Consider the following 26,134-nt stretch of genomic DNA (forward strand, 5'->3'; position numbering starts at 1 on the left):
AAATTTTATGCGTTTTTTTTAAAAAAAAAGTTATCAAGCTCTTAAAAAATCACCCGTTACATGCATTGTGCCAAATCACGATTTGCGTCGTCTGGAAAGTTTTGCTTAAGCAGGGATCACACGATTTGTACATTTGTACACAAAATGCCAAATTTAGATTTGTCCACATTTGCGCATTTGGATAGCGATGTACAAATGATTTGTTTTGTGATCAGACGATTTGGCTGCCAAAGATCCAAATGATTTGGCACACATTTGCGCACAGCAGTAAAGTGACAAATATTGTCCACATTCATTCACACGATTTAACCATTTGGTTAAATAAATTTATGATTTCGTAAGATTTGAAGTGAAATAAACAAAAATAATATATACGCACAGGTACTCGGAATTTTGAATACACCCTCAAAATCTGGGCTGAAGGTAAAAAACGCGTTTTTCATAGGTTGAAGCATGATAAAAATATAGTAAGGTAGAACCGCTGAGAGTTACTTTTAAAATTCTTGACGTTTCCAAACATTTTAATTTTTAAATTTACTCATAAACTCACACACACATTTTCATTTTCAATCTCAAGCAACAACAATTTCGAACAATTTCAATTTTTTATTTTCAATTTTATATAATTTTAAAATGCTGGAAAACTTAAAAAAAAATCATGGCCGACAAATTGAGAGAACGGTTCTACCTTGCTATGTTTGTATCATGGGTTGAAGATAATACTTGCACGTAACTTTATTTCTGTTTGCCCGATGAAAAATACTTACATATGCCATTTAAGAGAAAACATTTCGTTGTTTACAACCATTTATAAATGGTTAATTTGTCTTGAGAATTGGCACCCTTGGTATGAATACTAGTAAACAAAATAGTCGGACACGTCGTAATTTAAAATGAAACAAATAAGAAAGTCTAAGTTCGGGTGGAGCCGAACCTTAAATACCCGGTGCAAGTATTAAATATATGATTTTTCACCTTTCCGAAAGCTACCGCTAGATTGTAAGCCATGGTGTATCAATTTTGAGTAAATTAGCGTCCTTAAATTTCGAAATATTGCAGTTTCAAGCATTTCTGAAATTTACCGTTATATGAAAAGCGTCCGTAATTTTAGTCTGATTTCAATAATTTTCAACGTTTTGCTTTTATGTGCCAAGCACAATAAAAGTACCGAGTTTGGTACAAATTGGTAGAACGGTTACCGATATACATATATGTGATCATAAACGGGCGGTGACACGCCCATTTCCCAAAATTTTACCATAACGTATTTCTTGGTAAAGAATTGTTGCAAGCATCAATTTTGAATAAATTAGCTTTAATATTTACTGATTTATTGAAGATTTTGTATATCTCTAAATTACCGTTATATGGATATGGGCGTGGTTATTGTCCGATTTTTTAAATGTTCGGCCATTTAGTATGCTGTACCAAGGCGAACAACTGTGCCAAGTTTGGAAGAAATTGGTGCAGCGGTTACCAAGATATACACATGTAACCATAAGTGGGCGTGGCTATGCCCATTTTCCAAAAATTTATATTATTCTTATTTTTCGTCTAAATATTGATGTAAATATCAATTTTGAGTGAATAATCTTCAGTAGTTACTAAAATATAGCAGTTTTCGTATTTCCGAAAATTACCGTTATATGGGATGTGGGCGTGGTTACAGCCCAATACCAACCTACCTTGGATTAACGGGAACCTACATACCAAATTTCGTTGAGATACCTAAATTTTTGCTCGAGTTATCGTGTACACGGACGGACGGACGGACGGACGGACAGACAGTCACCGCTTAATCGATTTCTCTTTTCATTCTGATCATTTATGTATACATTTGTCTATATCTATCTCCATTAGTTTTGGCTGTTACAAACAACCGTTATGTGAACAAAATTAATATACCCTTGTGCACAAGTGCGCTCGGGTATAAAAATGTTAAAAATTAAAATTTTGCATATACTCTGTAAGATTCCTTTCAGTGATCGGACTTCTACCACATAGTTGTAGATCTGCCACATTTTTGAGCACATCTACCGCACCAGGTCTGAAATCCACCTCATATTCGCGTTTTTGAGTAGTTTTAGTTTTGCTCAACATAATTTTCTTAATTTTAAGAACAAAAATTGTCCAACACTAAACACTAACAACAGGGAGAATGGGAGGATAAAATAAACTGTAAAATAGTAAATTTTTGTCAATATTCAATTTTTCGACATCAAACGTGGTTTTATTGTGTTAAATTGCAAAATATATGATTTATAAAAAGAATTAATAGCGAAAATGATAAAAAACGGGTATTTTTGTGGAAGGATTAGCAAATTTCAGTGCATCACAAATTTCTAAAGCGTTGTTTACTTTTACTTGAGAATTGTCGAAATCGGCAAATCCCAAATAGCATTTCTGGAACGAGCCACATTTGTTCGCTACATCGCGACGTGATAAAAATAAAAGCTGGCAGCACTCCGCAAGGTTGCAGAAATCTTTCAAAATATGTTCGAAACTGTCAAGGAAAAAAATTGCCAAAACTCAACGCAATTTTTATCAACTTCAATCTTGCACTTTATTATAATAAAATTAATTTTGTTTTAGATTTTAATTAAAATGTTTGCAATTTTTGTACAAAGTTTGATCCAAAACCTGAGATCTACCACATTTTTTTGAAATTTAAAACATTTTTTTCAGGATTCTACCATACAAAGTTTTTTTTAAGTCCGATCCCTTTGCCATTTATTAAGATAAATTATCAATTTAAACATTGCTGTAAGCACCGAAATGTCTTATCTTGAATCACATACATATATACGTATTTTTCACCGGGTAAACAGAAATGAAGTTACGAGCAAGTATACCTGTGCGTCACCCTTTGAAAAACGCGGGTTTCGAACTTAAGCCCAGATTTTGAGAGTGTATTTAAAATTCTGAGTATGCAGATTTTACTGCTTGAATAGACCTATAACAAGTGTGAACCTCGAAAAAACTATATACTTTTTTTTTGTCACACAGTGTAATTTAGATCGTCTTTAATAATCTGTATATCGTTGTTTAAAGTACAATATCGCGTATCAACAAAATGCAAAGCCGCCTATGTGAGGTTGCATAAATTATTATCTAGATAGTAAATACACTCATATTTCAAAATGGTTCTCTTTTTATAAAGCAGTCGCATTTCTGGATAGTATATTTCAGGACGAATGGATAAGGATTGAGCCAACAGCTTCTGTAAGCAAATCCAATTCTTGGCAGCAAATGTCAGTTACGCGATTTTGCAGAATGACGATACGCGGTTTTGTACTTTTTACGACGATATGCATGTATGTATATGTGTATAGCCTGCAAAAACTTCCGAAAGAGATCCGAAAACTGAAAGAAAGGTGAATAGTAAAGTGCCACGAAGGGTTGTGAAACGAATACTTTTCCGGTTGGTTTACTGAAATTTTTCATTCTGAACTTCACTTAATTATACTCAGAAATTAATTATACTTTTATAAATACTTTTTAATATGTTCTCCTGTCGGCATAAGAACCTGGGACCTCATGAAAGCTTACAAATAGTCGCACGCTTCTCTGCACACTCAGTTACTGTCGAATACGTATATGTACATGTTTTCAAAGGTTCAGTTTGAGCAAATATTTTAAAATTATTGTTTTCAAATAACGTAATATTTTTCCGTAGTTTTCGGATACGTATATTTTATTAAATATTAAAATTTTACCAAAAAAAATACAAAGGTTCACAAGCACGACATGGCAATACCGCTCAACAATATTTGTATATTTGTCACTGGCATTTGTCATCAAGTGGCAAATCACATATTTGGTCATTTGCGTAATTTTTATTTGGCTTATGTAGCAGCATTGCGTTCACACGATTTGGCCGCCAGGGTTGTTTTTAATTTGCCACAAGAAGGCAAATATTTGGCTTCTCTGATAAATGACAAATGTAGTTTAGCGTTCACATGATTTGTCTATGAATTTGACAAATTTTTAGCCAAATGTACAAATCGTGTGATCTCAGCTTTAGCAAAAGCATCCGCAAAAGAAGTCAGCCAGTGAGAAAAGTACAAAGTGCATATAAATTCGAAAATATGCGGGAACATAGTATGTATATCATAGTACGTATGTATATACATATGTACATATGTTTGGATTAATGTCTGCATGTACATATTTATGTATTTATTAATTTATATACAGTTTAAAGGAATTACTTATTATTATTTTTTTTTGCTCTTAATGTCAACAATTATTGTAAGGCAGATCTGATGAGGCGACCTTTGGAGTGTTCGAGAGAAATATTCTGCGGCAGATTTATGGTGGCTTCTGTGGCGACAAATACCAACGAGCTTTACGACACAGCCGGCTCTGTCATGCAAGTGCTCCAGCCCTAAAAGTATTCGATGCGCCAGCGGGTGACAGAGGAAGGGGCAGGACACCTTTCTGTTCAAAAAATCAAGTGGAAAGCTTCACTCGGTGTTCCTACGTAAAAACAACAACTGGCATTCTTTGTTGAACTCCTACTTAATCGGGTCTGGAACTGTTCGATAAACTAATTTGGCATAAGTTAAAATTAACTCAATGATGCCCCAAATAAGAAAATATTAGTTTCTCACGTTTGGTTAGTAAATTGCTTTATAAAAGCTCTTTATGTTAAATTTATTTTTCCAGGTTTAATGCTTTTGAATTTAAACAAAAAGTCACTCAGCTGCTGCTCATAAAATGTGCAAGCTGTTGCGAATTGTGATGTTAGTTTTCTGCTGGATAAATATTACTTGAAATCTATTATTGCTGTCAATTGTGTACGAAAATTATTTGAAAGTATCTGAAATGAAAGTTCCGAACTAGTTCTAAATTCGACAGATACGATCTAGTTCGTTCTGCATCCCTTTTTCTATAGTTCCGAAGCAGTTCTAAATTAGTCACCTTAGATTAGATAGATTTCTAATGAAAAAAGTGAAACAAAATAGTTTTTTAAAAGCACCACATTTCGCTGATTTAGAACTGGTGGGGATCTAGTTAGTATCGGACTGGTTCGTTTTTGCCGATAAAGATCTAGTACGGAACTAGAAATTTGATTTACTAGTTCGCGGTTTTCCTGCAGGGATTTTTTTTCGATCTGAATTTGCTGAGATATAATACTACTGTCTTCCACCTCTCGCCTATGTAAAACTGGTTTCAGACGGTCTGAAAATACTAGTGTCTCGAGGCTCTTTCAGTTCGATTTCGTCACCTGAATTGCAAAAAGACGTAGGTAACTAACATCGCCACCGAAATGAACTTATGACTAAAAATTTTTTTTTATAAAACGATGTGTTGAGTTGTACTTAATGCTATAAAATCCATCAAAACAATCAAAAAGTGAATTTTGAATTTTTTATTAGTTACTACTTTTTCCATTTCAGCGGCGATGTTTGTTACGTCATTTTACATTTCAGGTGACGATATGTACTTCAATGGGCAACATCTCAGGTTTAAACAAAGATATCCGGTTAAGTGGAATAGCATTTTTAAAGGAAAATATTTCGCTTTCAATTCAATATTATTCAATTTTCTAAAAACAAAAAAAAATATTTTTGATGAAAATACATTGCGAAAATAGTAAAAGATCGTGTTTTGCGCAACTTTGGGAGCGATTATCTCGAAAACCTGATTCCGGATTCAGATTCAGTTCATCAAAGTCCTTTGGAAAAGTATCAGCATTCATAGGGTCTAAAAAATGTCGGCCTGTGTTATCTTTGTTACAAAGTCAATTTTCGGTTTGACATTATGTAATCTCTTTATTTTATTTAAATTTAAACTTCTTTACTTAAACAACTTTTTTTTTACCATTAAGGATCACAGTTGGCTCTAGGTACACTACGAGTACTATTTTATTTTCCATCAAATATTAGGTATTAGTTTGACCCTTTAAAACAATAGTGAAGTTCATGATTTGTAGCATTTTAAGAGTAAAGTAGAGAAAGATTGCTGGAAAGATTGCCACGTAGCTACTTTACACCTAAAATGCTACATAACGTGAACTCCCCTAATATGAAACAAATTTTGACTATTTTCTATACAAGAGATTATTAGTCGATTGATTATTTTCTTGGAAAAACAAAAAAAAAGAATACGATTTCTACTCAACTTCTTATTGATTTTAATTGCCGTCATAATATACATACATTTTCGTACATTAAAGTAGTTTGACATTTGTGCCACTTTTACAGATTTAAATGTAGGTACATATTTTCTCATTAAATAAAATTTAATTAAATTTATAACTTAAATACATAAACATGTAGATTAAACATATTACTTTCGAAACTTACCTCTCTTTATTTAACATTTAAGTTTTTCAACAAGCAAAAATTATTGATACCAATTTCCAAATTGTTGCAATAAAACACTTTTCGATATAATATTCACCTGCTTTACTAACATCTATGTATGTAATTACACTACCACTTGATAAGAAAATAATTTTTTCCACACACTTTTTTTCGTAATTTCACTTAATTATATGTACAATGATGTATTTAGGCTATTCCTTCGTAACACTCATTATTTTCGAAATACTTTGATAGTGAAGTTTTTTATTCTACTAATTTTAATTTTTTTTTTTATATTACTGATAATTTCTTCACTTTGTGATCAATAAATCACTTCATAAGCGTGTTGACATACTACATACATAATTTGTACATTTTTGTTTATATAGATCTATGTATGTACCTGCGTCGCAATTTTCTTGCAGAAATATTTTACACGCACTTCCTCAATTGCATGGATGCATGTTTGTTCCGTCTGTATGTATGCACATATATGCAGATGAATTTTCGCTAGACGCAATTCAATTACTTTAACGATTCGTTATTGTTTTGCTTGATACACTTGTCTCACTTGAAACACTTCATTTTTCTTTCATACGCTTGATTTAAACACAAATTTATCAGTATTCCATAGTTGTTTACACTTTATAATCAATTACAAATTAATATCCATTATCACTTTTAATCTCAGTTAAATACACAATATGCAATTGTAAATTTCTTTATACAATTATTGACACTGAACAACTTCCGTCATCAACACCGCACACGAAAACTGCAACACACGAAATGACGCGTAGAGAAGTTGCATTATTTAGCGGAAATGAGTAGAGCCGGCATCAATGTAACTGTTATACACTTCGGACAAGTATGTATTCGGACATGTATGAGCGCGATAAATATAGTATTCAGTGTGCGGACTGTCAATTTTTTGTTAGTGGTAGATAAGCCTTGAAAATTGTGGTAGATTCCAAAACAAAGTGGTAGATTTACATATATGTACATTTTTATGTATGCATTAGGGAGAGTCAATTTGTATGGGAAATTCTTTCGATTATGCGCGTATAGCACAGAAGAATTCTATGTGTAATGCCAAAGAAACCATGGGTCTAAAATAGATTTGTAGTTTTCCACATGTCGAAAATAGGAGAATAACATAAAATCAATTAAATTGAAATACAACAAAATAAATCGACATAAATTCAAGTAAATTGAAATAAATTCAAATGAAATAAACTGAAATAAAATACGAAAAATTCAAGAAAATTTTAATAAATTCAAATAAATTTATGCGTATGAAATAAAATAAATTGAAAATAAATTCAAACATATTGAAATACGTATGTAAATTCAAATGAAATAAAATAAATAAATTGAAATAAAATACGATAAATTCAAGTAATTTCAAATAAATTCGAATGAAATAAATTAAAATAAAATTAAAAAATTAAAATGAATTAAAAAAAGCGATAATTTCAAGAAAATTTAAATAAATTCAAATGAAATTTTTTTCTTTTCTTTTTTTGGGAGAGGCGGGCGAAAAACCCCTTCGAATCTATAACATTCGTCGCTGTTACGTATGTGGTGTGGCCACTAAAAAAACTCCCTCTCCCTGGACTCTTCGCTACCCTTACCCTGGCAGCGCTTTCGCATTGCTTCGGGGTAGAGGTCCAGAGGTCTTTTCAGACTCTTCTACTCTCCTGCGTTCAGGACCGCCACTTGTAGCTCACTATGCGTTTCTAGCCTCCCTTTTTTCACTCTCAAGATATTTTCTGTGTACGTTGCGGTGTCATTCCAGTTTTCTTCGCAGCTCGTCATTTTTTTGACCATGTTCCCTGCGGTGATTTTGCCTATTTGTCGCTCAAGCGCATCCGTTTCTCTTTGCCATCTTCGGCATTTGGAGTATGTGTGTTCTGCGTCGTCTAGCTCGGCATCATAGAAACAGCTCGGGCTCTCTGCCTTGCCCATCTGGTGGAGATATTTCAGAAAGTATCCGTGGTAGTTCCTACTTCATTTTGCCTTTTTTACCCGCTAGATCTATGGGTAGGATTCCGCTTATTACTTAAATCGCTGGTTTAGATACGGTACGGTAAGATGATGCCACTCTAAGAGCAGCTGTGCGCTGTACCGAAGATAGTATTCTCCTTCTTTTTTCTATTGCCAGTGCGTCTGCCCAGATTTCGCTGTCATAGAGAAGGATTGACGTGGTTATATCCATTAGTAGTTTTCTCTTGCTCTGTTTTGGTCCTCCAATATTTGCCATCAGTTTGCTGATCGATGCTGCCACTAGTTGTGCTTTCTTCTTCTGCGTGCTGTATTTGTGCCCAATATGTCAGCTGGGGGTCCAATATTAGGCCTAGGTACTTCACAGATTTCTTGGAGAGAGTTACTGTGTCACCATTTCAACTTCAACAGGGATATGTCTTCATATTAGCAGGAGTATTTGTCTTTTCGGTGGCTAGCGTTAGACCATGGTTATCTAGCCACTCTTTGGTGCGTAGCATGACTTGGTTGAGTTTTCTTTGTGCTTCTATAGTGTTCCTGGCCTTGATTACCGACGCGACATCATCTGCGAAAGCTACTAGGTGAGTATCGTCGAGAAGCATGCGGTCACTCAAGTAACTGCGTATTACCTTCATCAACTGGCTGTGTACGTGATAGAGGGACTCTACGGTATCGATTATGTCAGTCCATCTAACGCTATTAAAGGCGTTTCTCCCATTTAGTGTTGCCAGTAGGACTATTTCCCGAGAGTCCCAAGTTTCTGCACGACTATTTTGTACCCTAGACCCCAGAGGTTCAGAGGTTTTTGCTTTGCTTGGCCGAATTGCCTTTTTCAAGTCTGTTTTAGCTGTCTTGTACTCTTCCATTGTGTCTGTTGTAACTCCTCTGTGTCTTCCTCTAGTAAGCTTCCTCCTTTTCTGGAGACACGAGTAGTCGAAGAGCAGCTATTTCCTACGTCCGCCAGTATACCGCTTTTTTCTGAATGGTTTGGCTTTTGGCATGGATGCGTTGCAGGCTTTGACAATATTTGCCATAGTTTTGTTTACAAGGGTTTTGGCATCGATGTCTTGATCTGATAGGTTAGATTTTCAGATGTTGTAGAATAACTTTTCTGAGTTTAACTTGGAAGTCATCCACTTCCTTGTACTTTTATTTCCTAAGGAGCCTGGCCGATTTCCTTGCTCTATGTCGAAACGTATGTATTGGTGGTCGCTGACGGTAAATTCTTCCAGTACGTTCCAGTTCCTCACTTCTCTTATTAATCCTTGGGAGACCAGAGTAATGTCCGCGATGGTACCTACGCAGCCTATTCTTCTAAATGTTGGAGTATTTCCCCTGTTTGCTACAACCAGTCCAAGCCGGGCTGCTGTATTTAGGATTCGTCTTCCTCTGGAATTTGTTGATGTCATTCCAGATTCTACCGCTTTCGGGTTAAAGTCGCCTGCCATTATAATGTTTCCGCCGATCTCTATGGCTTCATCTTCTATGAGGTCTAACTTTCTTTGAAAAATGTCAGTGGCGTAGTTTGGTGTTAGCTAGCAACTCATGAGTGTATATTGGTTATTTTTTATCAACACAAAGGATTATCCCGATCCCTTTATTAAAACTGTGTGGTTGCTTATGTTTGGTAACCACAGAGCCGCTGTGCGGGTGCTGTCCTCCAGCCAAGCTCCATCGTTTCGTTGTTTGTATTGTTCGCTATATATATATACTTTTTTCCACCGCTATCTGACTCAATATTTCATCTGCAGTTTTACTTCGGTGCACACTCTATCGTTGACTTTTCTTTGAGTCCTTCCACCTCTGCTGAGTCGCTGACCTCAGTTTTCAGTTTCTTGCAAAACTGGTCTCCGACTTAAGGACCTTTTTCTAGTTCAAGTACGATAGCGCCCGTCTTTGTTTTCCGGATTTTCCGCACGCCTACTTCATCGTCCGGGTTCATTTTGCTACGTAAGGTTTTTAGTACGTCAGCGTAGCTATGTCCTTCTGCTGGTTTAATCATTATCGCGTCTGGACAAAACCTACTACTCCTAAAATATAGCTAGCTTTGAGTTTTTTTAAATTACCATTACGTTGGTGGAGTCCGTTGTTTTTGCCCGATTTAAAAATATTCAAGATGGTACACACATATAAATTCAAGGCCGTTTTTGCGAAAAGTCGCCTAAATTCGACAATTTTTATGCGATTACAATAAATGAGGTCTAATTTTTTTGAAAATAGATTTAATTTTAGATAGTACTACATATTTTGAAATTGTAGAAATTATCGATGGTCAAAATAAATTTTACCCTATAAAAAATCTTAACATATTCCAAGTCCGACAATAGATTGTTATATACCATTTTGAAGGCCTATATATCCTCTTATCAGATCATATTCGATCATTGAAATTGAATCAAAAATAGTTATTAAAAACTCATAAATCCACAAAATCGTATTTTCTCACTTAAATCGACCTGTCGCGACCTCTAAATGACCTTTAAAAAATCTATAAAAATAGGCAATAATATTTCTCATAAAATAGAATAAAATTAGGGGATAGGGTCTTGAAATTAAAAAAAAACATTTTCGATGGGCGCCCTAGTACAGAGCCTCAGCAAGGTCCTCAAGTCGCTAGCCGGCAGTACTTGGGGCAAATACAAAGAAACGTTGCTGGCAACATACAAGGCAATTGGTCGGCCGGTTCTAAATAACGCAGCACCAGTGTGGTCGCCGGGGACTAGTGGGACGCTACAGACGACACAGAACACAGCACTTCGGACAGCTACTGGATGTCTTCTGATGTCGCCAGAACACCACCTGAATGACGAGGCGATAATGCTCCCCCTAAAGGAGCACAACACAATGCTCTGCAAGCAATCCTTAGAAGGCAGTCACAGACGTGGGCACCCGGACAGACACTTGCTTGCAGAGGAGCCCTCGCCAAGGCACATCAGAAGGCATCTATACGAACTGACGGACGAAGTCCAGAGGTCCATAAAGCAACCTCTGGTCAGTCTCGAGTTATAAAGACTCCAGACCTGTGAATGCCGTTCTAGGCACACAACCACCTGACATCGACGAGACGGAACTTCGTCTGCCTCGGGAGACTAGAACCACAATAGCCCAACTTCGCTCTGGCTACTGTAGCAGGTTAAACTCATAACTGACCAGATTAGATGCAGATGTGCCGAATGAATGTCCGGCATGCGGAGACACCCCACGACTCGAAACATCTCTTCGTATGTCCGGACAACCCCACACAACTAACGCCTCTGTCCCCGCCGACAGACCCTATAGAAGCTGCAAGCTTTTTGGGTCTTCCGTTAGTTGAGCTTGACGACAATGACTGAGATACTAACCAAGCCGGGCGGGGTTGTTGTAGCCGCTACAACAACAACAACCTATCGGAAATTCGTTTCAAAATATTTGTTTTTCAATTTTTCCTAATAAACAATCGTGCTACAAAGCTCAATAAAAATATTAAAAATAAAATCATCTCCCTTTTCTACATTGTGAAATTCAATCTATATTTTTATCACGTCTCTGAAAATACGAATTATTTTTTAGTTGAGTCTTCTAGTAATTGTGAACGTTTTTAGTATATAAATATACTGTGTACCTGTTTGGTCAAACATAACATCTTATATAGTGTGTATATGGGAAGTAGTTGTTGCAAGCCGGAATTTCCTTTAGATTAACCCAAAATTATTTAAGCATTTTACATGTTGCAGTTTATTAAAATATTTCAATACACAATCATATTTAACAGATACGGTTACACGCTCCAAAAATCTCAAGCTTTTACAAAGAATTCAAATAGTTGTAAACAATATAGAAGTTTAGGTTTACTCATATATGTTAAAAGGTTTCAAGGAATGGCGAAAGCGAAAGTTGGCTTACATATACATAATTGTATAGAGTTCGTTAAAACTGTAATCTGTTGAATTGCATTTAACTATTGACATTTATATATTTTTGTTTTTCAAAACGACGTGTATTTAATAAAGTAATATTTTAGAATCTAGGCACCTAATCTAACTCTCAGAGAGGGTACACAACTAATATAATTAGTCGAATGCTTACGTACATAAATAAACATTACCCACATATAAACATTAATAAATGATTTTTTTTTAATTACATATGTCCATTTACAATGCCTTCCACAGACGTCTTATTGTGTGTTTCAAGTAACAATGACTTTACCAGGTCGGTGGTGAACTTTTCAACCAAATGCAATGCATCGCATTGATTCATTTCTATCAATGATGAAGTTAAAAACTGCCCAAATGCTCTGAATTTGCAAAAGTTTGGATTGGGATTAAAGTTGAGATCTTCTTCTTTGTCAGGAGTTGTTGGTTGCATTTCATTATAGTTGATATTTCGATTTTGTTGGTTAGAATTGTTAGGCAAATCCGAAGCTAGCTGTCTCTCTGGTGCCGCGGCAGCAACTGGCGGGCATCTACAAATTTAGATAAAATATAGATAAATTTTATGTTTTGTTCCTAGATGAATATGTACTAGGTAGCTTACGGTGGATATTGATTTGATTCATCACAGCCATCAGAATCACTGCAATATGCAAAGCGCACAGGTCTTATGTTTTGAATTATTTAAAGCCGTACAAATAAATACAACATTTAAATGCTCACCTTGAATTTGAGAAAGGCGCTGATTTCGGTCTTACAACTACTTCTTTCGTAAACGACCGACGGGCTTTTATGTGACCGCCTAAATATGTCAAATAGTTATACATTGGCCATTGGGATGTGATACTTGGGTCGTTGTATTGATCTTGCAACATCTCCACTCTTCGTTTCTCCAGATTATAACGATTTCGTAGCTGCACCATACGATTTTTTACAATAGCAACTGTTGAAATTAATAAATACTATTGTTTAAAAGGCTACGTTTCATTAAAGGCTTTATATCGCAGTAACTCGTATTTTTTTTAACTAATTGCATTTGTAAATATTTTCTCTATCATAAAAATAATTTACGTATATAGATACGTATGCATATGAATCAAACTCATTCAGGGCAAGTAACTCACCATTTTGCCCCACACTCTCGGCCATGTCCATCCACATGCCGTCCAGATAATCTCTATTTCTATATTGGGGATGGGTCCGGTCATAGAAGGCTGGTCGTTGCTGGAATTCACGTGCAAGCATTACATCAAGATCATCAAGTGCTGGTCCTTCACCGCGACGTGGGCGTCCACGCTTTCGCCTGCCCGTCATGATAAAATAATTTTATGCAGACACAAAACTAAGAAAATCAAAATGTTGCGTTTTGTATTTTAATCTGCGTTTCTTTGTCTCTCTTATGTATAGACAAAATGTTTATTTTAACGTAATTGTTCTCTTTCGCTTATATTGCCCCAAAGTTAGACTGATTTATATATTTATATTTTTTTTTCATACGCACTTTCTAGTGTGGAGTTTTGATAATTTTTCTACAAATTATCGCTTGTTAAAACGAAAAAACCAATTCAGTGGTGCCACTGTATTGGTATTACTTTTGTGTTTTATTTCTATTTTAAGCAATTTTCGTTTTTAAAAGACTGAAAGGAAATATAAAATCAAGTTTTGGTAATAGTTGAAATTATATATTGATACATATATGTATTTATAAATATATTAATTAAATAAATACTATTTTAGCTTTAATTGCCCCGTCCCTTAAAAATATGTGCGTCAGGGTTGCCAATTACGAAAAAAAGTACTTACCATCCTCTTGTTTCCTTCAACCAAAAGCGAAAGAGATGAAATTAAAAGCAACAACGAAACTTCATAATTTAAAAACACTTCAACTGGAGTTATTATTATTATTAAATAGGCAATCAAATATCAAATATGTTTGTATATATGTACATATATATGAATATAAAGAGTGTACATTAAAACGTTTGAAACTTAATGCAATATAGTAGACTCTACTTTTTGTTGGAAATTGATAATATAAAAATAACTACCGAAAATTAAGCGGGAGCGGGAAGTTTTTTATTGTTTTTCAAACAAAATACTTTAACAAAAATCAGCCAAAAAAAAATATCAACCCTAATTTTTTCTACAAATTTTTGTAATAATTACAAATGTGGCAACGCTGATGGGGGCACTTCAGACAGGGTCACCGTGTGAATAATGTACCACCTGTCTGAGAAATAGCAAATAAACGAATTATGAATAATTTAGTTTAATAATAATAACATTAAATCATGTTAATATAAAAAATGTGTGAAAACATCAAGGCGCACACCACAAGTCGGAGGAGAAGCTCGGCCAAACACCAACATATGTGCAAGCGCCAATCTATTATTATTATTAATATAAAAAATTTATAAATAATTTCTATGGTAATCTAAACATCGTATATTTAATTAATTTTTTAAGAAATTGTTGCGTTATCTGTGTTGATTTTGTAGTACCTAATTTATGAAATTTAGGTAGTAATTATACATATTTTTTTAAAGATATTAACGCAGAGTTTTTTGCTTGTTTTTGGACATTCCTACATATAAAATATAAATAAATAAAATAATTAATTTTTAGCAAAAAAAAACCAACTCCAATTCGCATTTAAAAAAAATATATATATATATATATTTCATGATCCAGTGATCGGATCGAAACCAGATTGGTATGGGACCACCTCTGAGACACTACCTTTCCGATGCAAAAAGAATTATCGCAATCGGTTGACGTGGTTATGCGGTAACATACATAAAAAAAATATTCCGACGAACTGATAACCTCCTCCTTTTTTGGAAGTCGGTTAAAAAAGATTGGAGCTCCGTATATTTGGTCAAATTAAAAAATAATAATAATAATAAATAATAGGGAATGATCTTTTTTCTTACTTCTACATTAAATTTAAATGTTGCGGTTATTTTGATTATTAAAATCCTCTTGTTTTAAGATTTCATATTTTTTGTTTGGTTGCAAATTTATGAGTAAAAAGATATACCTGTAGTTTGGTTGGAATAATCAGTAGAGATGGAGAAACATCGATGTTGCTACTATCGAAGTTTTAAAGCAAAAATGCAAAAACATCGATGCATTGATAGTGCCACGATGTTTTCTCCACCTCTAATATTAGTTGCGTTCGATAACAGCCAACACCAGCCAACCATGAACGAAAGACACATTTGCACATTGGTTCATGCCAGCCAACAATCAAAATCAAGAGAGTAAGCAAAAATTCTCTCCCAAAGAGAAGAAAAAGCAAAAAAGTAAACGAACAGGAAATTAGCCTTCACTTGCAAAAACCGGAAGAAGAAGATACACCAGCTGACTTTGTTTATTTGTTATTTGTAAACAAACTGAAATTCATGTTGCCTCCATGGAAGAAAAAAGGAAAGTGAACGTTCAATGTTCGCCAGGGACATTTCTAGAAATAAAAACTAGTCCCCTTTCAGACACGTCAAGTCTTGAAAGCAATTTTTATCGCATTCTCTTTTGTGTTTTCTCTTTGCTTCCACACGCGTCAAGTTTTATTGAATTCAAGTCATTGGATCTTTAAATGGGAAGCAACGAAAAGATCAAAAGAGAACAAGAAAACTTGAAACGAATTTACGGTACGGAGGTGTATGTACTCTTCCCCTCTCTTCCCACCTCCTCCACCAACGAATGAGCAGACTTGAAAGCAAGACTAGACGTGTCTGAAAGGGGACCTAGTTGGCGCTATCATAAAGTCACATAGCAGCAGCCAAAAAGCATATAAATACCAAAACTCGAGAAATGCAATTTTGTTTGTTTACAAAAATTGCAACCATATGTTTTGTGATAATATATTTTCGTGTTGGATAATTTTTGCCATGGATAACTAAATATGAAACTCTCATTTTTTCTGAGAGCGCGCCCAGGAACTCGTTTTCGTACTTGGCAGCACTGCCAATCCCTGGGCAGATAAACAGCTGACACGCGAAGTGGTTAGCTACCACTAGATGTGTGGAAAATGCATCACATTGAATTCAGTGGATTTCTTCTTTCCGCATTTTTTAATATTATTATAAAACTGTATTTGTAACTAAACGCGATTTTACTGGCAATATAAACACTGAAATATAAAATAGATATGAAAATTATTGCAACTTTTGTTCGTTGTGTTTAATCAAAAGTTTCTCCATAAATTTCTCTATAAATGCCCATACATGTTTACGTCACAGTGGCTCTACTGGAGAATGTTATAAAAAATACACACTTTGACAGTGCTCTCACGAGAAAAAGAGTTTCATATCTAGTTATCCATGATTTTTGCTGACAAAAATTTTGCCAGTACAAAATGAACGCTTCTCTTGCATCTAAATGAACGCATGCTCTCTCAATTTTTGTGTGTTGGATAATTTTTTGTCGTTATCGAACGCCATCCAGTAAAAATTTGGAAAAAACTATTACAAATTTTTGACTTGTCGAACGCAACTAATCAGATGTTTTATTACAGTAAAGGAAAAAATCTGTTGTCATCATTTCTTGGTGATTTAAATAAATTGGCTTTTATTGATCATTTTGTTAGCAAGCAAATTTGTGAATTCCTTTTTCCATATTAACTAAAATACAAACCAATCGCATATCAAAAATAAATGCTATATCAAGCATAATTTTAAGAAATGGCTGAAGCGCAAATTGGTCGACGAAATGCATGTATTGTAGTATTGGGCGACATTGGACGCAGTCCACGCATGCAATATCACGCTGTTAGTTTACTCGAAGAAAATTTTAATGTTGATGTCGTTGGCTATGTAGAAACAAAGCCGTTGGATGTGTTAGTTAATGCACCCAAATGCAAAATACATGAATTGTCACCAGTGCCTGTAACAAATCTGACACCCAAATTAAAGCTTGTATTCAAAACATTCTGGCAGACTTTGAGCTTGCTGATAGCGCTAGTTTCAATACGTCGCCCAAATTGTTTGCTTGTACAAAACCCGCCAGGCGTACCTACATTGATAGTTTGTTACCTTTATTGTGCGCTTACTCGAACAAAATTTGTCATCGACTGGCATAATTACACGTACACCATATTAGCTTTAGGCAATGTGAATGGAGAAAAGAGTGGATTTTGTCGTTTAGCAAAATGGATTGAACGTTCGTTTGGAAGCAAAGCAAATGCAAATTTTTGTGTAACCAAAGCTATGCAGCAGGATTTGATTCTAAATTGGAATATTGGGTAAACTTTTATTTTAAACATACATATAACATAGAAAGTTTATTTACATAAAAACTACATGCATTCATATCCACGACGCAGATTCTTGATTCATATCCATATTTCTATTTACTTTATTCTCTATAGTCCAGCTGTTGTCTTATACGACCGCCCCCCTACACAATTCCATCCCATTGAGTTGGCACAGAAACACGAGCTATTCATGAAATTATCCAAGGTGTATCCACAGTTTCTGCCAAAATGCTATTTGGATTTAAAGGAGTCAGGTGTTATTGAAACAACAGCTCTTACCCAAAAATTAATTAATGGAAACGTTTCACACAAACCACAAAGAGCGGCTATAGTGGTATCTAGCACTAGTTGGACACCAGATGAAGACTTTAGTATACTTCTAAAAGCATTAGAGGGTATTTTAAATAATCATTTTTTACTTGCTATATCTACATACACATAACATCTTTAGATTATGAGAACACTGCTACAGCGCGCCCAAAAAACTTTCCTTCCCTATTGTGTATCATTACCGGAAAGGGACCACAGAAGCAAGAGTATGAAACACAAATTGCTAAGCTAAAATGGTCGAAAGTTTCTATAATTACGCCATGGTTGGAAGTAGAAGACTACCCATTAATTTTAGCGGCAGCCGATTTAGGCGTGTGTTTACACTGGAGCAGCAGTGGTTTAGACTTACCTATGAAAGTGGTGGATATGTTTGGCTGCGGCCTGCCGGTATGCGCATATAATTTTAAATGGTAAGTACGCACATTTTTTGTATTGTAAATAAATTATTTATAAGGCATAAGGAATACCCCTTGTGGTTTACTAAGCAATAAGGACGCTAATTTACTTAAAATTTATACACCCCGGCTTATCATGTAGCGGTAGCTTTAGGAAAGGTGGAAAACATATATTTAATACTTGCGCCGGGTATTTAATGTTCGGCTCCGCCCGAACTTAGACTTTCTTACTTGTTATTTCTACTTTTGGAGTACCGCAAGGATCACATCTGAGCCTTAACTTTTTGAATATGTTCATATTGTAGTTGTAAGATCATACAAATTGCCCAAAGAATTTTTTGGGAGTGTTTGTTGGAGTGACAGCCCTTGGTCAGATATAAATCTGTAATATTTTTAAGCTCTTCGATGCAACCATGTAACTATAGTAGCCGCATGAGCAGAAGCCAATTTGCCGACTTGTCCTAAAAAGTAATCAATGGTCACATTGTTTCACCTGAAATTCTTGAGCAATTCGGTTTCATTTGTAGGCCTCAGAATAAACCGCCAACTCAAAACAACAAGCCGAAAAGTAACTACCTAGCCGCTACAACCAAAAATTTAATTTTTTCGGATCAACTACCTGCTTGAGATATCACACACAGCTATACGATAATGCATTTGTTATACTAGTTTTATTACATTGAATTGTTCTTGTACTGTAATTATCTTGCAATGTTTAATTTGCTATATTAGTACAAAGCCGATTGGCATTAAGTGTTAAGCATTAAAAAATTAAATTAAATATTACCTACCTGGACGTACGCAATTCAAGTGGTTTTCTATTTTTCTTTTAGCCTCGGTGAATTGGTGACGCACGGACAAAATGGATTCATATTCGAAAATCAAAAGGAACTGGCGGATCAACTGATATTTTGGTTTGAAAATTTCCCAAGTAATCCGCGTTTACTAGAAACCAAGGAGCGTTTTCGGAAAAATTTGCATGAATTTCAATCATTGCGCTGGCATGGGAATTGGAAAAATAATGCTTTGCCTGTTTTTAACTCTTTTACTTAAAAACACCACGCCAAAACTGTATATAGTATATAATACATGTATAATATTTATGTACACCCACAAGTCTGTTGTTTTATATTTTATTAAACTTTAATTAAATTTTCTTTATTGCTTTTTGCAAAGAAAATGAAAGTTATAAATGTCCATTAAAAACATTTTTGAAATAAAATAATTAAAATAGCCGATGTTTTTTTGTTAATCCTAAGACGCCAAAATGTGAACGGATGGATAACCTTTACTAAAATGGAATATGCACATAAAGTAAAGAATTGCAATTGAATCAATCCATTTGAAGTAATCACTTCAATACATAAATCGTATTAGGATTCCAATAAATCTAGATATGTATAAATTCAGTCTACTACATAGTGAATTTAATTTTTATTTGAGGATTAATTGTCGTAAACTTAGAGCTTAAACAGACGGCAGCGTTGATCCGGATCAACTCGGGAATTAACTGCAGTTGATCCGGATTAAGTCGCAGTTAATCCCGATCAACGCAGCCGTCTGTTTAAGCTTTTACTCAACTCAAAACAATGCTTATCTTTAAAACAAATTCTGTGGTCGAGTAAAGTATTACAAATTTTCAGAAATAGTGACCATGACGAATATATTTCACATGTGCTCTCCACAAACCGGGCAATTATTTGAATGACATCTACACTTGTTGTAGCAGGCGTCGTGCAACGCATGTCCGCAACGGAGCTTGGTCATATTATCAATCTGCATAACCTTCACGCATATAACGCAGACATCTCCGGGCTTACTAAAACGATAAATAAAATGTGATAATCAGAAATTCACTTCAGAGTGGTTCTCAACCGAAGCCACTTTGAATTCGGAACAAATGCACAATACTACCAAATCTCGAATTAAAAAAAAAAATAGGATCGATAGAGACCATTGAGGTGAACATAACGGTATATTTATTTTTTTTGGGAAACAACAACTACAACAATTATTAAAGGTCAAAGTTAAAATTAAGCATTTTCTCAAATTAATATTTCTCGAAAATCTCTTCAAGGAATTGGACAATTTTGATGTCATTGATCATGATGTCAGAATTTAATTCTCTTTAATTTGATATACATACTTATACATATACCTTTTTATAGTTTTCACGAAAATGGAATTAATGTGGAAAAAAGGTATACAGGGTTTTTGTGTATAAACACCTTTCTCCGTAGGCGGCCTTCGGCCGCACTTATGGACTATAACCCTCACAAAGTAGAATTCTCTTTCTGTGTTGCGAAGAAAAGGCGCTGAACACCTTTCGCAGAGTACACCTTTCTGCGTAGGCGGCCTTCGGCCGCACTTATGGATTATAACCCTCACAAAGTAGAATTCTCTTTCTGTGTTGCGAAGAAAAGGCGCTGAACACCTTTTGCAGAGTACACCTTTCTGCGTAGGCGGCCTTCGGCCGCACTTATGGATTATAACCCTCAAAAAGTAGAATTCTCTTTCTGTGTTGCGAAGAAAAGGCGCTGAACACCTTTTGCACAGAACACCTTTCTGCGTAGGAGGCCTTCGGCCGCACTTATGGATTATAACCCTCACAAAGTAGAATTCTCTTTCTGTGTTGTGAAGAAAAGGCGCTGAACACCTTTTGCAAAGAACACCTTTCTGCGTAAGCGCTAAATAAATATGTATACAAATTAAAGAGAATTAAATTCTCTATCAAATGATATCAAAATTGTCCAATTCCTTGAAGAGGTTTTCGAGAAATATTAATTTGAGAAAATGCTTAATTTGAACTTTGACCTTTAATAATTGTTGTAGTTGTTGTTTCCCAAAAAAAAAATTACATCGTTACACTCACCTCAATGATCTCTATCGATCGCCGTATGAATTTTTTTAATTCGAGATTTGGTAGTATTGTGCATTTATGCCAATATTGGAAATGTGAAAACAAATTTCAAAACATGTTTATACTAACGTAATAAAGCTTTCTCTAGATCTTCCACGAGTATCACCGCGGCTTTCGTCACGATAATTAAGTGCTTGTGGTCGCGTCAGTACTAAAGCAACCATTCCTACACAAACTCCCAGCATGAATTGCCATATAGGAATCATTCTGGGGATTCCATTTCATAAAAACTTAATTCTATTCTAACAAACTTTTTTATGTAAAGGGTGTAAAATTACCGATTTTGAGACAAAGATCGAACTGTTGTAGTGTAAACAAATCCCAATACCAGAAAAATTGAAAAGAACACTACAACTAGGAATGCCGAAATGATATCGATGCTAGAGCTGTAAAACTATCGATGGTACTATCATTGCTATCGAATGGTTCTATTTTGACGTAGAATACGTCTTACGTTTCGATCACGGTTGCTGTTTTGGTCCAAATGGACCAAATTTGATCCATTTATTTTCGTTTGGTCCAATGGTCCAATTCTTTTGAAAATGGTCCATTTCACAAGCCTTTGGTTAGGTTATTATCACCCTTTCACTTCATGCAATAGTTACGCATTTTACCGGCCGTCTTCACGTGCTGGAAAATCTCGCTTGCGAGCGGTATGCGAGCTCTCGCTTGCTTCCAACTGTCATTTTTGTTGTTTGACAGCTATGTTCTTATTTCGCAGAATTCTTCAGAGCAGCAACATCGTTTATCTTGGAGGCAAATGCAAATTTAGAGACAGCGATTTTTCATTTGAAAATAGTATGCATCTCTTTATGCAGATTTTCTAATTTTCTCAAACTTTTAAGAGCCTGCAAGGCTTGAACCTTCGTGTTTGGCGACATTTTACAAATGAAAAAGTATGCTATCAAATGCCCAGTCAACAAAACTCTATCTCGCTTGCGAGAGAAAAAAGCAGAACGCAAGCGAGATTTTCAAGCATGTGAAGACGGCCGGTAAAAGTGACGATACGGCCATCTTCAGCCATGTTACTGATGCGCTGACGAACGTCGACGATGACGATATTCAGATCTTCAAATATGGTATGGCTAATTATCTGTAAAAACACGCTTCAAAACATATCGAGGTTTCTTGCTAATTTCAATTAATCGGTGACCAATATTAAAGGGGCTGGCAATAATATGGAAAGGTAGCAAAACTTAAATCGTAGCATTTAGCACATGAAAATGATATTCGATTTCAATCGAAAATATTTTAAAAATCTTGAAATTATTACACCACAAAAAGTTCTTTCTGATACTGATGTATCAATTTTGCCGCTACTCGACCAATTTCCTGCATTGGTAAATGATGCAGACATAATTGAATTTTAATTTCGCAAATTGGGGCTGAGTGAAGGTAACTTCAAAAACTATACCAATAGAACGTTTTTGGAATCAAGTAAGTTTGATTAAAAATGGAGTGGGATAAGCGGCCTTTGAAGAATTGTGTGATTTAGTTCATGACATTTTTAGTCTACTCACAGTTCCGCAGCAGCTCAGCACAAATTTTTTGAATTAGTATTAGTAAAAACGAAATTAAGAAACAAATTATAATTTAAAACTTAAATAATATATTTTAATATAAAATTTTAGTACACCTTGGATGTAATGTAAAAAAAAAATCGTTATAAAAACTGAATTGGCATATTTTCTTGGTAAAGAGGAATAAAATCCACTCAATTTCCCGATGTAATAAAAATTGGCCCATTTTTTACCATTTGGTCCATTTTTTGGTCCGAAAAATAAATTGGAAATGGCAACCGGGGTTTCGATGTGGAGCCGCTGTCACTTCAACTGAAGTTGTTCACTTCCCTTTGGAAGCCTTCACTCCATTTTCCTTCGTTTTACTTCACTTTCCACAAATTAGATTTATATCCAAAATAAACAAAAATTTCTTTGAAATGTATGACTTATTTCACCAAAATCAAAAATCTTTTGCTAAAATTCTTGTTAAGTAGAAGATATGGCAAAGTAACTTTTGGCCAAAAACTACTAAAAAGACGCCTTATCTGATCTGGCATCGGTTATTTCAAGGCAAAACTTTTCGTCAGTTTACACTGGCTACACACGACGAACAGATCCGCGCACATGTGCGCCAACATGCTCGCTGTCGTTTGCTACAGACGGTGAGTGGCTCATCAGTGATTTTGTACTCAAAGCGTAAACATGGGGAGTAAAGACGCGGATGATGCAATTGAAATACTTATGACTTAGTTGTTTTTATGTACATATGTGTTACTTAAACTTATTTATATTTTACTTGTATGTATGTACATACATATATGTACATATAATAGTAATTTAGCCTCATTTATCAAAAATTCAATTAACGCACATGGCTTGGACGCATTTATCCGCGATGTGCACACTGCAAGCATCAACACAAAATGAGGTTGTTGTTTTTGTTTCCGGGTTGGCTTTCCTTTATGGCCGTTCGTTAAAGGGGCGGTGGGCGAAAGGTAAGTGGGCGTTGCACACGTAACCCACCTTTTTGGAGAGGGAATTAACCGCCATTGACAAAAATGCAACCCCCGACCACCTAGGCCCCCTATGGTTCCCTAGGGACCCCTTAGAAAAGTCGCCAAAAATCACAATTTTCATTTGCGTTTATACGCTTGAAAACTGTTAAATATTCATTTGCACAATTCATTTTTATATACACATTTTTATACACAAGACATTTTTATAAAACACGAAGTAACCAAAATAGACATCACTGGGGCGGCAGCCCCAGGTTTACCACACAGAAAAGGAATTCTAGTTACCTCATCTTTTCCCAAGGTTACATCACCGCCCCAGTTAGGTCACACAGAAAGGAGAATTCTACGTAGTAAGGGTTATAATCCCTAAGCGCGGCCGAAGGCCGCCTACGCAGAAAGGAATTCTACGAAAAAATACTGTGGACGCAAGTAAAAATTGCGATTTTTGGCCATTTTTCTAAGGGGTCCGTAGGGAACCACAGGGGGCCTAGGTGGTCGGGGGTTGCATTTTTGTCAATGGCGGTTCATGCCCTCTCCAAAAAGCTCAGTTGGAGGTGCCACGCCCACTCCCCCTTCGCCCACCGCACCTTTAACAAATGGCCATAATGGAAAGTTTCCCCTTGTTTCCAATGCGATGCTCGCAAACCACGCTACAAACGACGAGCATGCTCGCTGAAAATAAAAATTTTTTAATTTTTGGCGAGCATGCTCGCAAACCGCCCTACAAACGACAAACATGCACAGCAAGCCGAGCATGTGCGCGGATATGTTCGTCGTGTGTTGCCACTGTAAGGAACGCAATTAATACTTGGTATCGAACAAAAAGTATCGAGTATGTACTTGTATTTACCCGTATCGTTTCATCTCTATATGTACTTGTATTTACTCGCATCGTTTCATCCCTATTTGCCTTAAGCTTAAAGATCGTAGTTATTACCTCCATTATAATATTTATATATGTACGTAGAACACGAAAAAATCTTGCGGTATAAGTTAGATTTTTAAAACATCGGATCCCCATAATGATTCCTGTATGGCAAATGCTGATCGGCGCTTGTGTAGGCCTAGTTGTCTTGGTACTAACTCGACCACGACCGATTGGTTATGATATCGTCAACGCACATCAAAAACGCAGAAATTCATTTAATATGTTGGTTTATCTTTTGAAAGCTTTTTTGAATTTTTTTCGTTAATAATGATTAACTTACTGACTTACTTTTGAACATTTTAGCACGCCTGAGGAAAGATGCCCTATATGCTTAGATGAAATGACTAATCTTGGAATGAGGTACCTGCCTTGCGGACATGCGATGCACGAGAAATGCTACAAGGAGAGCCAGCGAAATGTGGTACGGAATTGTCCCGTCTGCCGCTGTCCTCTGTGAAATGTTATGTTGAGTTGGGTAATTTTTATAAAATTATATCGCTGTTAGACTCTCGAAAATACCATAATGTAATAATATTGTATTACACTATGTCGGCGGCGGGTCGCAAAATCGATTCACCGGCGAACCGCAAAAAACGATATACTAGCAAACTGCAAAACGATGCTCAAAATCTTTAACAAAACTCGTACAAATCGAATTTCAAATTGTGTGCAATATTAAAGCATTATCGTAATTTACGGCTGATTTATAATATATAACCAAATCATGCTGAAGTCGAGTAATTTCGTTTTGTAAAACATTACATTAAAACATAAATTACTTACCCCCCTATTATGGATTCGTACCATGCACCATAAAGGCATGCATTCTATTATTTTCTATTACGAATTGAGTTTGTCGTATGAAATCCTGTAGTAACAGTTTTGTTTTAAGTGCACGGCCATGGTTTAAACTCAGTTTAAACGCCCTATCTGTCTGGTTTAAACCAAGATCAGCCAATCAAATGCCAGCCAGCGGTTCGATTTAAACTCAGTTTACTTAATCTAAGTTAAAATGGCCCTAAATAGATTAAGCGCGGTATTGTCACTTGCGAAGCGAATGAATTTGGCGAAGCGAACGGTTTGGCGAAGCGAACTAAAATGCAGAGAAGGTAATAAAAGTGTGCGCGATGCGAAGAACTTGCACAAGCTGGTAAAAGCGAACACTCTTAATGCATATTTAAGTTGCGTCCGCCAAACCGTTCGCTTCGCAAGTGACAATACCGCCCTAAAGCACATAAATATCACAAATTTATTTGAATACTTTATTATAGCAAGTAGTCACTCTATTTACTGCGTCAATTGTTCATTTTACTTAATATTATGACAATGTAGCAAAAGTAATTTAATATTAACTAGTAATTTTTAGCAAAAAAAAAAACCGACTTCAACTCAAATAAAAAAAAAAATATATATATATATATATCTCATGATCCACTGATCGGATCTCAACCAGATTAGTATGGGACCACCTCTGAGACACTACCTTTCCGATGCAAATTATCGAAATCGGTTGACGTGGTCCAAAGTTATGCGGTAACATACATACAAAAAAAAAAAAAAAAA

At 35.4% G+C, this 26,134-nt stretch overlaps 4 protein-coding genes across 5 annotated transcripts; 2 read left to right on the top strand and 2 right to left on the bottom strand.

Moving 5' to 3' along the window:
• Positions 1–11,874: 11,874 nt before the first annotated feature.
• Positions 11,875–13,900, bottom strand: LOC118742602. Of its 2 annotated transcripts, none has more exons than XM_036474814.1 (4): positions 13,351–13,540; positions 12,950–13,169; positions 12,831–12,869; positions 11,875–12,759 (listed from the first exon to the last, which is right to left on the bottom strand). In XM_036474814.1, exons 1-4 carry the CDS (start codon positions 13,538–13,540, stop codon positions 12,435–12,437), a joined length of 774 nt encoding a protein of 257 aa, XP_036330707.1. In that variant the 3' UTR covers positions 11,875–12,434. The 2 variants fall into 2 exon arrangements, with proteins under 2 accessions (XP_036330707.1, XP_036330698.1); XM_036474805.1 differs by having other exon boundaries at positions 11,876–12,759; positions 12,831–12,893; positions 13,351–13,900.
• A 2,849-nt stretch (positions 13,901–16,749) lies between these two features.
• On the top strand, positions 16,750–19,358 carry LOC118742614 (chitobiosyldiphosphodolichol beta-mannosyltransferase-like). The gene is made up of 4 exons (XM_036474825.1): positions 16,750–17,468; positions 17,595–17,875; positions 17,932–18,220; positions 19,039–19,358. The coding sequence occupies exons 1-4, from the start codon at positions 16,909–16,911 to the stop codon at positions 19,256–19,258; spliced, it is 1,350 nt and encodes a 449-aa protein (XP_036330718.1). The 5' UTR covers positions 16,750–16,908; the 3' UTR covers positions 19,259–19,358.
• Positions 19,359–19,600: 242 nt separating this feature from the next.
• Positions 19,601–21,503, bottom strand: LOC118742622 (E3 ubiquitin-protein ligase TTC3-like). The gene is made up of 3 exons (XM_036474837.1): positions 21,404–21,503; positions 21,195–21,332; positions 19,601–20,024 (listed from the first exon to the last, which is right to left on the bottom strand). The coding sequence occupies exons 2-3, from the start codon at positions 21,329–21,331 to the stop codon at positions 19,874–19,876; spliced, it is 288 nt and encodes a 95-aa protein (XP_036330730.1). The 5' UTR covers position 21,332; positions 21,404–21,503; the 3' UTR covers positions 19,601–19,873.
• A 3,003-nt stretch (positions 21,504–24,506) lies between these two features.
• LOC118751084 (RING finger and CHY zinc finger domain-containing protein 1-like) lies at positions 24,507–25,362 on the top strand. Its single transcript, XM_036485854.1, has 2 exons — positions 24,507–24,793; positions 24,875–25,362. The coding sequence occupies exons 1-2, from the start codon at positions 24,666–24,668 to the stop codon at positions 25,026–25,028; spliced, it is 282 nt and encodes a 93-aa protein (XP_036341747.1). The 5' UTR covers positions 24,507–24,665; the 3' UTR covers positions 25,029–25,362.
• Positions 25,363–26,134: the final 772 nt, after the last annotated feature.

The sequence above is a fragment of the Rhagoletis pomonella genome, unplaced genomic scaffold, assembly GCF_013731165.1.
Source record: "Rhagoletis pomonella isolate Grant_MI unplaced genomic scaffold, Rhpom_1.0 Rhpom_scaffold_00001, whole genome shotgun sequence".
Taxonomy (NCBI): Eukaryota; Metazoa; Arthropoda; class Insecta; order Diptera; family Tephritidae; genus Rhagoletis; species Rhagoletis pomonella.

Excerpts from the sequence above, each read along its gene's own strand:
- LOC118742622 (XM_036474837.1), bottom strand. The coding sequence starts at position 21,331 with ATGATTCCTATATGGCAATTCATGCTGGGAGTTTGTGTAGGAATGGTT. Across the intron at positions 20,025-21,194 it reads TCTAGAGAAAGCTTTATTAC|TAAGCCCGGAGATGTCTGCG; the intron begins GTTAGTATAAAC and ends TTATCGTTTTAG.
- LOC118751084 (XM_036485854.1), top strand. The coding sequence starts at position 24,666 with ATGATTCCTGTATGGCAAATGCTGATCGGCGCTTGTGTAGGCCTAGTT. Across the intron at positions 24,794-24,874 it reads CGCAGAAATTCATTTAATAT|CACGCCTGAGGAAAGATGCC; the intron begins GTTGGTTTATCT and ends TGAACATTTTAG.
- LOC118742602 (XM_036474805.1), bottom strand. The coding sequence starts at position 13,540 with ATGACGGGCAGGCGAAAGCGTGGACGCCCACGTCGCGGTGAAGGACCA. Across the intron at positions 13,170-13,350 it reads CGAGAGTGTGGGGCAAAATG|TTGCTATTGTAAAAAATCGT; the intron begins GTGAGTTACTTG and ends TAATTTCAACAG. Across the intron at positions 12,760-12,830 it reads GAATCAAATCAATATCCACC|ATGCCCGCCAGTTGCTGCCG; the intron begins GTAAGCTACCTA and ends CTAAATTTGTAG.
- LOC118742614 (XM_036474825.1), top strand. The coding sequence starts at position 16,909 with ATGGCTGAAGCGCAAATTGGTCGACGAAATGCATGTATTGTAGTATTG. Across the intron at positions 17,469-17,594 it reads ATTCTAAATTGGAATATTGG|TCCAGCTGTTGTCTTATACG; the intron begins GTAAACTTTTAT and ends TATTCTCTATAG. Across the intron at positions 18,221-19,038 it reads TGCGCATATAATTTTAAATG|CCTCGGTGAATTGGTGACGC; the intron begins GTAAGTACGCAC and ends TTTTTCTTTTAG.